The sequence below is a fragment of the Borostomias antarcticus genome (genome assembly GCF_949987555.1).
Source record: "Borostomias antarcticus genome assembly, chromosome: 10".
NCBI classification, from domain to species: domain Eukaryota; kingdom Metazoa; phylum Chordata; class Actinopteri; order Stomiiformes; family Stomiidae; genus Borostomias; species Borostomias antarcticus.
The window spans coordinates 26762809-26778307 of record NC_140243.1 but is presented as its reverse complement, the minus strand read 5'-3'; the positions used below and the strand labels follow the sequence as shown (position 1 = coordinate 26778307).

Here is a 15499-nt window from a genome sequence, read left to right as displayed (position 1 = left end):
CTGTGCCGACGTCTCCCGGCCTGACGAGTGTCTGGAATGCCACAACAACACCATGGTGAGAACACACACACACACACACACACACACACACACTCACACACACACACACACACACATACACACACACACACACTCTCACACACACACACACACACACACGTACACACAACAACACCATGGTGAGAACACACACTCTCTCACACACACACACACATGCACACACACACACACACACACGTACACACAACAACACCATGGTGAGTGAGGAACACACACACTCACACACACACACACAACAACACCATGGTGAGTGAGGAACACACACACACTCACACACACACACACACACACACACACACACGTACACACAACAACACCATGGTGAGTGAGGAACACACACACTCTCTCACACACACACACACACATACACACGTACACACACAACAACACCATGGTGAGTGAGGAACACACTCACACACACACACACGTACACACAACACCATGGTGAGTGAGGAACACACACACACACACAACAACACCATGGTGAGTGAGGACAACACACACACACACACACAACAAAACCATGGTGAGTGAGGAACACACACACACACACACACACAACACCATGGTGAGTGAGGAACACACACACATACACACACAACAACACCATGGTGAGTGAGGACAACACACACACACACACACAACACCATGGTGAGTGAGGACAACACACACACACACAAAAACACCATGGTGAGTGAGGAATACACACACACACAACAAAACCACCGTGAGTGAGGAACACACACACACACACACACACACACACACGTACACACACAACAGCACCATGGTGAGTGGGGAGACAATGTGCCAACAAACACACACACACACGTACACACACAACGCCACTCTTTCTCTCATTGTTCAACTTCTGTTGCTCACTAAATTGAATTATCTCATCTCACTCCACAACATGTGTGAGGAACTGTTTGATATCTACGTGTCCCTCTTTGACTGGTCGCCCTGTAAAGTTGAAGTCACAATGATTGTCACACACCTGAGTGTGTGAAATGTGTTCTCCGCGTTTGACCCATCATCCCCTGGGGGAGCAGCGGTGCCGCGCTCGGGAATCATTTGGTGATGTAACCCCCCAATTCCAACCCTTGATGCTGAGTGCCAAGCAGGGAGGCACTGGGTACCAGGGGATCGAACTCACGACCTCCAAGTCTCAGGACGGACACTCTAACCCAGGGGTGTCAAACTCAAATACACAGTGGGCCAAAATTTAAAACTTGAACAAAGTCGCGGGCCAACATTGAACAAATGAAAATTTTAATATGGACCCAAACAAGTTTTGCTTTAACATTGAATATGCACTTATCACTTTCGCTTTTGGTGCGCATCAATGGTGTGCACTAACATATGTGAATACGCCCTCAGACACAAGGGTTGGTGCTCCATCTGCTCAGTAGAGAAGCTTGTAAAACCCTGACTGTCCTACAGCCAGGCAGACAGACAGACAGACAGCCGGCATGCAGACAGACAGCCAGGCAGACAGACAGACAGCCGGCATGCAGACAGACAGCCAGGCGGACAGGCCGGCAGGATTGAATGAACAGGAACAGAGCAAACACAGCGGCCGGCTAGGTCAACACAGGTGTCTCTATCACAGTGAGACGTTACATAACGTAAAGCTTCTGTTTTCTGCCTTTCTTTTCGCCATTTTTAAGAAGGGGTAACACGGTTACAGTTGTAGTATGAGATTGCTATGACTACTGTCACAGAAGAGAGGGCGTTTCTGGGTCCTGTCTTGATTGACGCGCCAAAACAACAGCAGAGCATTATGGGATTTGTAGTATTAGCGGTGAATGCGCTGTATAATACTGGCGGGCCAGCTCTAGTAGTCATTTGGTATTGCCTCGCGGGCCAAATATAGTTACACAGCGGGCCAAATTTGGCCCGCGGGCCAGAGTTTGACACCCCTGCTCTAACCAAAAGGCCACTGAGCTGGTAACCCAGGCCGTTATCCCTGACGTCCGAGCTACAGCTGTCTAACCCCTGACCGCTCTCCAGGGCCCCCACTGCGAGAAGTGCAAGCCCCTGTTTGTGGGCTCGGCCGTGGGCGGGGGGACCTGCCGGTCCTGCCGGGAGTTCTGCCGGGGGAACAGCGCCGTGTGTCTGTCCCGGGACCAGCTCAAGAGGGCCACGGACGACCCGCCGAACCACCCCCTGGACCCCGACAGGGTGAGTCAGCAGCGTCCGCCGCGTCCGGGCGTTCGGGTTCGAGTGCGTACGGCTGGGCGGTCTAGAGCGGAAACAAAATCTCTCTTGATACCATGTCATGTGACATCATGTATTTAGCGCTTGTAGTGTCTCTACTTGTTCTTCCAACTCATACATCGGCTACATTGAAAATGAGGGCCTAACCTTCAGTTGTATTCCCGAGAAACTAAATAAATTAAAAAATAAGTAAATAAAGGTTATGACCTCCTGCTCTGCGCCTCATCACGTCCTCCATCGTCTCACGGTGATTGGTAAGGGTGCACAGTCTCTGATCACATGACATGGCCGGTCGGCTTCTCCCCCTCGCCCCCTCTGGCAGATGGTGCAGTGGGTGTCGGAGGGCCCGGCGGAGGACGGCGCGGTGTGCGTGAGCTGTCAGAACAACAGCGTGGGGGACAAGTGCGAGAGCTGCCTCGGCGGCTACTTCCTGCTCCAGGGGAAGTGTGACAAGTGAGTGGCGGGTTCCCGGCGGGACGGCACTACGCCGCCGCGTCAGACAGAACAGAGGCGCTGCTCGTCTAAGAGGAGTTGGGGGAGGGGGGGGGTTTAGAGGAGGCCGAAAAGCTAAAAGTGCTGTTTGCACCTCCCGCCTGCAGGTGTCAGTGTAACGGCCATGCGGACACCTGTAACGAACACGACGGTACCGGCTGCCCCTGCCAGAACAACACGGAGACCGCCGCCTGCCTCAGCAGTCCACAGAGCGACAGGAAAGACTGCTACAGACTACAGGTATCTCACACAGAAAGACTGCTACAGACTACAGGTATCTCAGACAGAAAGACTGCTACAGACTACAGGTATCTCAGACAGAAAGACTGCGACAGACTACAGGTATCTCATACAGAAAGACTGCTACAGACTACAGGTATCTCAGACAGAAAGACTGCTACAGACTACAGGTATCTCAGACAGAAAGACTGCTACAGACTACAGGTATCTCACACAGAAAGACTGCTACAGACTACAGGTATCTCAGACAGAAAGACTGCTACAGACTACAGGTATCTCAGACAGAAAGACTGCTACAGACTACAGGTATGTCTGACATCTATGTAGATGTCTTCTATACCAGTGTGGTGCCAGAATCTATTGTGTCGTCAGATACTCACAGCCTTGGAGGACAAAGGAATTAGACATTTGCAATTGGTCTGCTCCATGCAAAACTTTGTAAAACTCTCAAATAAAACATTCTTAAAATACTACCTGTGAAATAAGCCTATAATAATTCAACTAAAAATAGTCATTAAAAGCACTCAATGTCATATTTACAGAAACTTTGAATGATAATTCTTCATGAGTTTTCCCCTTTCTGTGCGGTGTGTGAGAACACTCCCCAACCGGCTATGCCAGACGGTATGAATGGTTCGCTTGTCCTTCTCAGGTGTCACCAGGGGGAGAGGGAAGCCCCGCCCCTCCCCAGGGTACACAGTCGTTGGAGGGCAAATTATTCAGCCCACAAACGGCTTTAGACTGAGCCATGACAACATTCAGGCCGTTAACTGCAAGTTACTACAGGTTCATGTGACACCCTGGGTTTGTTGACAGGTGCATTAGATCTCTCTCTCTCTCTCTGTCTCTCTCCCTCTCTCTCTCTGTCTCTCTCTGTCTGTCTCTCTCTGTCTGTCTCTCTCTCTCTCTCTCTGTCTCTCTCTGTCTCTCTCCCTCTCTCTCTCTGTCTCTCTCTGTCTCTCTCTCTCCCTCCCTCTTCCTCCCTCCCAGTGTGCCAAGTGTAAAGAATCCTTCAACGGCACGCCTGTGAACGGGCGCCAGTGCTACCGGCAGCTGAACGTGGACAACGTGGGCGCCTGCTTCGACCCCACCTCCCAGAACAGCTGCTACCACCTCCCCTCGGTCCGCAGCCTCCCCCGGGGGCGCACCGTCTACTTCTCCGCCCAGCCCAAGTTCACCAACGTGGACATCCGGGTCACCATCGACGTGACCTACGGCGAGGTGGAGGTCTACGTCTCCAACTCCCACGACACCTTCATCGTGGAGGTGGACCGCCAGACGGGCGTCCACGTCATCAAGATCGAGGACGAGCTGGCGGCCCGGGGCGGCGGCGGCGGGGACAAGGAGCCGCCCCCCTCCCCCATGAAGGTGTATGCCAACTCCTCGTCCGGTGGCGGCGGCGGCCCCATGTTGCCCGGCAACCCGCTGCAGCTGCAGGCCAAGCCCCCGGGGGCGGAGCGGGAGGTGAGGGAGGCGCGCGCCGAGGGGCTCATCTCCTACATCACGGTGTGGAAGCCCCAGACGGTGCTGGTGGTGCGCGGCGTGCGCGACCGCGTGGTCATCACCTTCCCGCACGAGGTGCACTCCCTCAAGTCCAGCCGCTTCTACATCGCCCTGCGGGGGGTGGGCACGGAGGAGAAGGGCGGCGAGTCCCAGGGGCTGCTCTCGCTCCGCCAGGACCAGGCGCACATCGACCTCTTCGTCTTCTTCTCCGTCTTCTTCTCCTGCTTCTTCCTCTTCCTGTCCGTCTGCGTCCTCCTCTGGAAGGTCAAGCAGTTCCTGGACTTCCGCCGCGAGCAGAGGCGCCACATCCAGGAGATGACCAAGATGGCGTCGCGGCCGTTCGCCAAGCTCACCGTCTTCCTGGAGCCCGAGGAGCCCCAGCTCATCTACCTGCCCTCGGCCGGGGGCGGAGGGGTGGGGGGCAGCGCCGTGTCCCTGGCCCACGCTCGCACCGGCAAGCTGGGGGGGGTGGTGGTGGGGCAGAGGGGCCGGGCGGGGGTGGTCTCCTACAAACACGACCCGGCCTCCGGGCCCATCGCCCACCACCACCACCACCTCACGCTGGGCGGAGGGGTCAACAGCGGCCAGCACCTGCCCCTGCACTACCTCAACACCCACCACTACGCCGCCACCACGGCCGGCACCCCGGCCTCGCACCACCACCACCACCCGTCCTCCCACAGCGGCTACCAGCACTTCTGCCGCTCCGACCCCTTCCTCTCCCAGCTCATGGGCTTCTCCTACTCCTCCTTCAAGGTGGGGCCCATCACCCTGGAGCCCACGGATGACGGCATGGCGGGCGTGGCCACCGTGCTCATCCAGCTGCCGGGGGGCATCCTGGCCCCCAACCGCGCCTGCCTGGGCTCCGCCCTCGTCACCCTGCGGCAGAACCTGCAGGAGTACTGCGGCCACGGCAACGGGGGGGGTCACCCCGGGGCGGGCGGGGGGCGCAAGGGTCTGCTAGGGCACCAGCACCTCACCACTATGGCCATGTAGAGGAGGGGGGGGGTGGAAGGTGGATAAAGGAAGATTAATAGTCTGAAAGGAGCAATATGCTAAAAGGGAGGAAGACGGATGGCTGAGTCAAAGAAAGCGGCCAATAAGAAAAGAGTAATGTACAGTATAAAGAGGCAGTTGAACATGAACCTGTACATAGGCTGTATATTTACTTGAGTGTCTTTAATTGGAATATATAAATTGCTATATTTCAATGCTTCACATGACCAAGCCAGCTGTGTCTAGAATGCACTACAGCTGCTGTGTATCACTTGGGGTGTTGGCATCCTGCCAGCGTGGTTGCTATGGAGGTGTGAGTGCAGTCCATGGTCCGGTCACACACACACTTTTGCTGGACTGTTGTTTTTGGAATAACCAGTGGAAGTATGGAGGATACCTGCTTGCATTGGAACCAACATGTGCTTTAGACCCAAAAAGTGACAATCCAAATTGCCATTTGGAACAAGAGACAGTGGGAGCAGTTCACCTGAATGTGCAAAATTAGATTGTTGTTGAGAAAAAAAGAAAAAAAAAAGTGATATTTGTTTGTCAAACCGTTTTTATAGTTGAGTGATACAGTATTAATTGTAACTTAATATATGGCAGGTTTTAAAGCTACACGTCTATATTAAGTCCTGAATATTTGCATTTCATTCACATGCCCTGTTCATTCACTGTTGATGTTGTATTTGTTGCTCATCTGCCTTCACTTATTCTTGCCTTGTTTATGAGTCAGCAGGCGTACGCTGCTGGTTGTTACGGTATTGTGCAGCTTACGGAGGACTGGCTACAGTATGTATTACATATCTCATCTGTCACTAACGTGAATTTGTTTGTTGCTAATAATGGATCTACTTTCAGTGATATCAACCTACAGTCCCTCCTGCTACAATTACAATGTTGTCAATACAAAAGAACCCATGCTGTTTGTATGGAGCTCATAGCAGACATGAGGGGTGTGGATGTGCTGTAGGCCTGCTGTCATGTCTCAGCGTTGGATCCCATTCTATCGCTAGGAAATGTCTGATCATGCTTCACCATGTTTTGCTGGACTCTTTCTCTGCAGCTGTCTGACAGGGATGATTATATCAGCCAGGGAGACGCTAACATCTAATTAACTCTTGCTTGGTCTTCAAGCAAAATCATGAGAAGAACTAGTGACATTTTGGAAGAGAGATCTTGGGGAGATATTTTGGAAATGATCATGTTAATGTATTCTGATTTAAATGAGAAAGGAATAAAAGAAGGGTGTCCTCCTGGCGAGAGATATGTAAAAGAAAGAAAATCACACATGATGGGAAAATGTATAAAGTGAGTTTGTGTTGCTTTTGTTTGGTTTTGATGTTATTTTGTTTTTGTTCTTTTTTCATTTTGCACTGTGTGGAAGCAAATTAGTGGATTATGGTTACCTACCTTGTTCTTGTCTTGCTTTGCCGTTTCTTTGATTTTTAACACACTTTCTTATTTTGTTTTGTACATTAATTCGTTATGTTATATTTTCTAAGAAGGGAACAGTGGTGTACAGAAAACGGTTGTGTGCCCCAATCTCTGTCCTGGTGATGAGTCGGCGACAATAAAGTATGAAAGATGACCACCATGTTTTGTGTGTGAGTAAAACATGGATGTATTAATAGAACAGAAAAAAGCAGTAAAAGAGTCATTATGTGCTCGATTGTATAGAGGCACTCGGTGCTCTACGAAGTTGGTCTAATGCTCTGTATCGATTGCTCATGACTGCAGATCCCGGAGTTCGTCGAACTAAAGCAGATGTTACTTGAAAGCCTCTCCGTGTTTTCATTGGTAGTATAACTTTATAAGTTCACTCAGGTATACGTTTATGTGTAGCATAGAATATAACACATTATAAGCCTATTTTCACGTATACTTCTAGCTATTACATTGTCTTTCCATTCCACTAGACCTACAGAGCAGCAATTTTACAGCTAAAATATGTTGTGACCTAATACATTCATGCCTGAGCCACATCATAAGCAGTCTTACTAAGTGTGTCGCTGGTGAATTCTGCTCCTCTGCCACCGTTTTATTTTGAGAAAAATAAAGTGAAGTACAGTACATAGTACAGTACATAGTACAGTACATACACACTGCCTCACTGAACCATGGAGGTATCAGCACTGAACCAATCACCAGCCTCTGACATATTTGCGTACCCAGGGATTGCGTTCTGATTGGTTGCGTCTCCTGACATCATCCGGAAGTGCAGCCAGTTCTTGCCGTAAACAGGTCTTTTAATAGGGTACGTTACGTCCATGGAAAGCAGCTGTTGTGGCTAAGCTACCAAGCTAGACAGAATAATTCATGGCATCTTGCTGAACCATCAGTTTTTGGTTTTAGTGTCACGTGTAAAACCACCCGAATAAAGCTAGAGAGCTACTCTGAGCTGCTCAATCGAGAGTGTTTGTTAATGGCAGGAGTCAGATCTAGCAGGACGGTTTGCATCTCCAGGAGGAGGAGATCTGCGGGGATCTCTCAACAGAGAGGACAAAATAAGACGGCCTGAAGACATTATTTGGTGCCCTTAGCTTTCGACAAGATGGAGATCAAATCTGTGAAAAAGCAAGCTGTGCACAATCCAACCAAGTGGACTAGGAAGGGTGGAAGCCTGGTCAGAGTGAAGACTGAGCCAGAACAGCCGGCTGGTTATGGAGAAGAGTCGGAGGACAACATGACTGCAGCAGGCAGCACCAATGGACTGATCAATGTCCAAATCAAAGAGGAACTAACCGAGTTTGAACTGCATGAAACCAGTGAGGAAGCTGGTTCAAATCATCATACCGAAGTACCCCTGAATGATTCGGTGGCCATCATATCCAAATCAGAACAGGACCAAGTGCACATCAGCCCTGGAGATGTCAAGGATGAGAAGAGCTCTGATACTGAACCTGACTTCCACGAGATGGAGGTCAAGAGAGAAACGGATCTGTGCATAAAGGAGGAAAGTGGTGCTGAAGTGGAGGATTCTGCTCAGGACATTGATACCTGGATGCGTGCAGAGGACAATGGAGGTAAGACACCCTGCACGTAATCTATTAATTACTTTTATAAAGAATGAGCAAAGTGTAGGGCTAATGACCTCGGTTTTAACCACAACCCTCTCCGTTCTCCTTCCTTTGTATTCTTCACCCCCCCCCCTCCCTCCCGTACCTCCCTTCCACCCCTCTCCCTCCCGTACCTCCCTCCCACCCCTCTATCCTTGTCTGTCCAAGTCTCCTCTGCTCAATTCTTTCCTTGCCCAGAATGCACCGTTTCGTTTACCAAATGGTCTGGCTTGGAGAGGCATATGAAGTGGAACCACCAGAGACAGTACCACGCTCTGCTGAAAAGACACTTCTCAAACTCAAAATCCTACCTCTCCCCCTCGCTTAGCTGTCCTCACTGCAGCCTGAGCTTCCACACCTCCCGGCAGCTCACCATCCACACGCGCCAGGCGCACCCCTCCGCCCCGCCCCGGAGACGCCACCCCTGCCCCACCTGCGCCCGCAGCTTCCAGTACCTCGGCAACCTGGAGAGGCACTGCAAGCGTTGGCACAAAATGGCCGTCACGTGCGCTAAAGGACACCTCAGCTGTGCGGACTGTGGGAAGAGCTTCAAGACCACGTGGGGCCAGGGGCAGCACAGGTGCGACGAACCCGGCGACGCTAAGCCCGGCGACGGTCCCGTCTGCCTGGATACCGGCGTGCCGTGCTCCGAATGCGGCAAGATTCTGCACGGAGCCCAGAGCCTGGCCGTGCACATGCACACGCACACTGGCGAGAAGCCCTACGTCTGTAAAGACTGTGGCAAGAGCTTCTCCGATGGCAGCTCTTTACGTAAACACATGCTGATACACTCGGGGGTCAAGTCGCACAAATGCCAGGTGTGTGCAAAGACCTTCGCTCGGACAGGACACCTCCGATCCCACATGACCACCCACTCGGGCGAGAAAGCGTACTCCTGTCCCGAATGCGGGAAGAGGTTTGGCCTGAAGACGTCGCTGACCTCCCACCTGAGGACCCACACCGGCGAGCAGCCCTTTCACTGTACCGTTTGCGGGAAAGACTTCTCTCGCAGCAGCAACCTGAAGCTTCACCTGAAACTCCACCGCAATCAAAAGGACCACCATTGTAGCGAGTGCGGACTGAAGGCGGTGAACGCGGCGTCGCTGAAGGACCACATGCGCACGCACACAGGGGAGCGGCCGTACCACTGCACCGTGTGCGGCAAACAGTTCATCCGCAGCGAGCACCTGAAGAACCACCAGCGCACTCACACCGGCGAGAAGCCCTACAAGTGCACCGAGTGCGACAAGAGCTTCGTTCAGTCCGGGGACCTGGTCAGACACAAGAGGATCCACGCGGGGGTGAAGCCCTTCGAATGCCCCGACTGCCACCGCCGCTTCACGGCCTCCGGTGACCTGGTGAAGCACAGCAGGAGTCACACGGATCTACGGCCCTACACGTGTCAGGAATGCGGGAAGGGCTTCCGTTTGTCCGGCCACCTGAAGAGCCACATGGCCACTCACACGGGTGAGAAGCCCTACTCCTGTCCCTGCTGCCACCGGCGCTTCGCCCGCTCACACCACCTGTCCTGTCACCTGACCAGGTGCACCTGAGAGACGGGGACGCTGACGGATCTGTTATGTTAGGTGGCTTATTTCTCAAACTGAATCACTTTACATTGCCCAGGGTTGTGTGTTTGTTTGGGGCCAGGAAGGGCGGTCAAGCTGTCACATCACTATGTGTGCCACACGCCTCCATAGCTCCAGGGCGTTATTTAACTAGAACAATGCGGTGGGACCTACCAGTCACAGGGTTGCCAGGTCTCACGTATTGAGCGTGAGACACACGCATTTCAGCCTCTTCTCACGCTCTCACGCCACACACAACAATTCTCATGCAGAGAAATCAAAAATCTCTGTTAGCACCCCCACCCCACCCCTGACTGCATGTAGATTTGTTTTAGGTTTGACAAATTGCAAGTATTCTGAGTGTATCAACCTGATGGCAAAAATATTGAGAAGATATACTGATGGTAGACCAAAGTGGACTCAAATGGTTCTAATTCTCATCACACCTGTGAGCACCACACTAATAAGACTTATTTTAATTGAATTGTTTGATGTCACATGAAATTACAATGAATTGTGTCCCGATATTATTTTGAAAATATTATAAGAAGCCATTGATGTCAACGGTGTAAAATACAAGTCAATACATGTCAGTGCGATTGATAGGATGTCAAAAAAGTGATATTGTAACACTTTCCACAGCCCCCTTCTCCTCAACTGTGAATACACCCTATCCCCCTATATGCAATGAGTGGGGGTAAAGAAAATAAAAAAATAAATTGTAAGCAGTCATTATTATGAAGCATTAATAAATTATTTAAAAGTACTTTTAGCCTACTGATCTAAATTGGTGATACAAGAGGTGTTGTCATCACAAGCCTATTCATCTCGGGTCGTGGCTAGAAGGGGTTGCTTGCTTACAGCTATGGACGGTAAAGCTCAGTTCCCAGTTACTGTTCGTTTTTTTAACTCGAATATATCGGCGGATTGGTGCTGCATCGACAACTTCCAGATTTGGCCCATGGATGATTTGACGGCTTGTCACGGGTATGTGACGGGTGGTCTAGAAATGTGGATCCCGTGATGCGTGGACTAACGGGTCCAGGGACCACTATCACCGCGACACCGAGCGAGTCCAGGTGATCACGTGATGTGTCCACTGCTTTGGATTGGTTCAAACCTGGCCCGGATGGGGAAACATGTGGATGGTCTGTCTATGGGTCTGTGTAGCTGGGGGGGGGGGGGGTACAGGAGGGAGAGGGCTGATATGTGTGCTCATGTGGTGAGGGTGGGGGAGCCCGTTGTGTCTCAGGGTCCTTTTGGGCCATGGGAGGCCCCAGTATGAGGTGGGGAGGCTTTATGTTCGTACAGGCTGTGTGAGGGGCTGGGAGGGGTGTAGTAATGGTGTAGTACCGTGTGAGGGTCTGGGAGGGGTGTAGTACCGTGTGAGGGTCTGGGAGGGGTGTAGTACCGTGTGAGGGGCTGGGAGGGTGTAGTAATGGTGTAGTACCGTGTGAGGGGCTGGGAGGGGTGTAGTACCGTGTGAGGGGCTGGGAGGGGTGTAGTAATGGTGTAGTACCGTGTGAGGGTCTGGGAGGGGTGTAGTACCGTGTGAGGGTCTGGGAGGGGTGTAGTACCGTGTGAGGGGCTGGGAGGGGTGTAGTACCGTGTGAGGGGCTGGGAGGGGTGTAGTACCGTGTGAGGGTCTGGGAGGGGTGTAGTACCGTGTGAGGGGCTGGGAGGGGTGTAGTACCGTGTGTGAGGGGCTGGGAGGGGTGTAGTACCGTGTCTGGGAGGGGTGTAGTACCGTGTCTGGGAGGGGTGTAGTACCGTGTGAGGGGCTGGGAGGGGTGTAGTACCGTGTGAGGGGCTGGGAGGGGTGTAGTACCGTGTGAGGGTCTGGGAAAGGTGTAGTACCGTGTGGGGCTGGGAGGGGTGTAGTACCGTGTGAGGGGCTGGGAGGGGTGTAGTACCGTGTGAGGGGCTGGGAGGGGTGTAGTACCGTGTGAGGGTCTGGGAGGGGTGTAGTACCGTGTGAGGGTCTGGGAGGGGTGTAGTACCGTGTGAGGGGCTGGGAGGGGTGTAGTACCGTGTGAGGGGCTGGGAGGGGTGTAGTACCGTGTGAGGGGCTGGGAGGGGTGTAGTACCGTGTGAGGGGCTGGGAGGGGTGTAGTACCGTGTGAGGGACTGGGAGGGTGTAGTACCGTGTGAGGGTCTGGGAGGGGTGTAGTACCGTGTTAGGGTCTGGGAGGGTGTAGTAATGGTGTAGTACCGTGTCTGGCCAGGGAAAGGCAGCAATACGCCACGTCGGCGTCTAGCCTGCCGGAAACCAAAAGAAGAGGTAGAAACCTGTAGAAACGTGCGCCCTAAAGACTTTGGATTGATTCTGGCTTCTGCAATGCAGTTTTTGGTGTTTTCACTCATTTCTTCCACCCACTTGAATCGAGGAAATCGGACGCACGTCCTCAGTTTCTAGTTGAGCGAAGCGTATGGGCTTGTGAGTCCACTGCCTGTCCGTCCTGCTCACGTTTACGGTGGGAAAGAACTCGCTAAGGGAGGGTATGAACCTGTATGAGCCTATCTGACGTGAAACCAAATGCATCTAACGTTGTAGCAGTTGCTTCAACCGGGATACTGAGACTAAGCTAGACTTCTGTTAGCTAGCTAGCTAACGTTATCTCCATGGTCCTCGTACGCTAGCCAGAGTATAGACCCAGTTCAATACATCCATGATAGCATGTCAGTACAGTAAGCCTGCCAGTTAAGAGGCGACATACAACTGTTTTATATCTAGATATGGATGGCAACCTCCTTTGTGATGAAGCTATTTTAATCGTTTCTATTCAATGCTAGGTAGATAGCTGATGATGAAAGATTAGGACACCCCTGTCAACAAGATGGAACCTGTCCACAAGAAACCCAAGAGGACCCAACTGCGCAAAGACGCAGAAGAACTCGAAGCCAAAGTCAAGTATGAACCACAGTCGGATTGTGAAGGTGATCAAGTGGACAATATTCAAGCCAGCACTAATGGGGTTTGTCTCAAATCCATACAAGTCAAAGAAGAACCGATCGATGTTGAAGTGCAGGACTTAACTGAGAGTAGTATTTCAAACCATCACCTAGACACTGCGGTTGTAACCAAGTTGGAAAAGGACATTGACCAAGGAACTGTGAAGATAAAGGCTGAATCTGACTCTGCATTCCCTGTAGTGACGCTTAAGATAGAAACAGAGCCGTGTTTGGAGGAGGACAGAGATGGTGAGGAGGATAGAGATGGTGAGGAGGACAGAGATGGTGAGGAGGACAGAGATGGTGAGGAGGACAGAGATGGTGAGGAGGATAGCCCGGTGGAGAAGAGAGACCTCGAGGAGAACCCAGAAGAGCTGGTTGATGTCAGGAGGGATTCGGAGGGAAATGAAGGTAGTAGCCCCGGGACCCACCTCCACAACAGCATCGGAAAACTACTGTGATGAGATTATGTACATCATAGACATATCACTGATGTCCTATATACCATCGTCTGCCTACCCTGTATCGAGGAGTATGCCAGATGTTAATATATTATTATTTTGATTTCAATTTTCCCTTCTCTTCTCCTCCCCACTACCTTCTGTCCTTGTCAGTCTCTTCTTCTCAGGTCTTCCCTTGTCCACACTGCACCATCTCCTTCACCGACCACACCTTCCAGGAGCAGCACTTCAAGTATGCCCACCCACACCAGTACCAGAACATGCTTAAAAGCCAATCGCTTCAGTCCAGAAGTCTCCCCTCGTTTAGCTGTCCCCACTGCAGCCTGAGCTTCCACACCTCCCGGCAGCTCTCCATCCACACGCGCCAGGCGCACCCCTCCGCCCCGCCCCGGAGACGCCACCCCTGCCCCACCTGCGCCCGCAGCTTCCAGTACCTCGGCAACCTGGAGAGGCACTGCAAGCGTTGGCACAAAATGGCCGTCACGTGCGCTAAAGGACACCTCAGCTGTGCGGACTGTGGGAAGAGCTTCAAGACCACGTGGGGCCAGGGGCAGCACAGGTGCGACGAACCCGGCGACGCTAAGCCCGGCGACGGTCCCGTCTGCCTGGATACCGGCGTGCCGTGCTCCGAATGCGGCAAGATCGTGTGCAACACTCGGAGCCTGGCCGTGCACATGCGCACGCACACTGGTGAGAAGCCCTACGTCTGTAAAGACTGCGGCAAGAGCTTCTCCGAGAGCAGCGGTTTCAGTAAACACATGCTGATACACTCGGGGGTCAAGCCGCACAAATGCCAGGTGTGCGCCAAGGCCTTCCCCAGGCCGTCTCAGCTCCGGAGTCACATGACCACTCACACGGGCGAGAAACCGTTCTGCTGCAGCGAATGCGGGAAGCGCTTCAGCTTCCGGTCGAGTCTCGCCGGCCACCGGCAGACCCACTTCAAACAGGACAGCTCCTTTCGCTGCGCCTTGTGCGGAAAACACTTCTCTCTCCAGAGGAACCTGAAACGCCACATGAAGATCCACAATAAGGGCCACCAGTGCGCGGAGTGCGGACTCCGAGTCAGCACGGGCGGGGTGTTGAAGAGCCACCTGCGCAGTCACAGCGGCGAGCGGCCGTACCACTGCAGCGTGTGTGAGAAGAGCTTCATCCGGCTCGAGCACCTGAAGAACCACCAGCGCACTCACACGGGTGAGAAACCATACAGGTGCACCGAGTGCGACGCCGGCTTTACTCAGTCCGGGGACCTGACGAAGCACATTAGACGACACCGAGGCGAGAAACCGTTCGAATGCCCTGAGTGTCACTGTCGCTTCACCTGCTCTGGAGACCTGAGGAAGCACAGTACTTTACACAGCGGGCTCCGCCCTTACAACTGCCCGGAGTGTGGGCGGGGCTTCCGTTTCTCCGGGCAGCTGAAGTGCCATGTGAGGACTCACACGGGGGAGAAGCCCTACTCCTGCCCCCGGTGCCCACGCCGCTTCGCTCGGATCCACCACTTGACCGGTCATCTGGCCAGGTGTATGTGAGGTTTATTTGGCGTCTCTCCTGTTCAGGAGAGAGTGAATGCCAACATTCTAAGTTTAACAAAGTTTATTACCACAAGAAAATACAAAAAGCCCAACTGCAGAAGAGGTCCGTTCAACTCAGCTTGCTTCGTGCGCACAGCAGTTCACAGAGTGAGAGGTACGGTCTGATGAGAAGTCACAACAATCATTTATACATGGAAAGCAACCTCGGTGTCTGGGCCGATTCCGGGTCCTCTCTTCTCACCCCCCCTCAGTCCAGCCGGATTCCTGTTTTGTCCACAGAGCAAGGCTGGGGTGCGAGCAGAGACGGTCACTTCTACAAAAACATACGATTACAAAGGACACAGCATTCTTTCTCTAGCCAAGGTATGAGAGGCTCGTTCTGTGGCCTAAACACCAGACACTCAAAGAGATCTAAC

At 52.6% G+C, this 15499-nt stretch overlaps 3 protein-coding genes across 3 annotated transcripts in view; all 3 read left to right on the top strand.

Moving 5' to 3' along the window:
• Positions 1–5557, top strand: part of megf8 (multiple EGF-like-domains 8) — a 48525-nt gene extending 42968 nt beyond the window's left edge. Inside the window, exons 35-39 of the mRNA XM_084444695.1 lie at positions 1–55; positions 2074–2244; positions 2603–2733; positions 2880–3012; positions 4003–5557. The exon at positions 1–55 is cut by the window's left edge and continues 138 nt beyond it. Coding sequence (XP_084300821.1) covers positions 1–55; positions 2074–2244; positions 2603–2733; positions 2880–3012; positions 4003–5511 — 1999 coding nt within the window. The 3' untranslated portion in view covers positions 5512–5557. The remainder of the gene's footprint in view (positions 56–2073; positions 2245–2602; positions 2734–2879; positions 3013–4002) is intronic.
• Positions 5558–8065: 2508 nt separating this feature from the next.
• Positions 8066–10377, top strand: LOC311314357 (uncharacterized protein; the record flags this gene model as incomplete). Its single annotated transcript, XM_084444694.1, has 2 exons — positions 8066–8537; positions 8739–10377. 2 exons carry the CDS (start codon positions 8066–8068, stop codon positions 10121–10123), a joined length of 1857 nt encoding a protein of 618 aa, XP_084300820.1. The 3' UTR covers positions 10124–10377.
• A 2598-nt stretch (positions 10378–12975) lies between these two features.
• Positions 12976–15080, top strand: LOC311314356 (uncharacterized protein; the record flags this gene model as incomplete). The annotated part of the gene is made up of 2 exons (XM_084444693.1): positions 12976–13501; positions 13705–15080. 2 exons carry the CDS (start codon positions 12976–12978, stop codon positions 15078–15080), a joined length of 1902 nt encoding a protein of 633 aa, XP_084300819.1.
• Between the last annotated feature and the right edge of the window lie 419 nt (positions 15081–15499).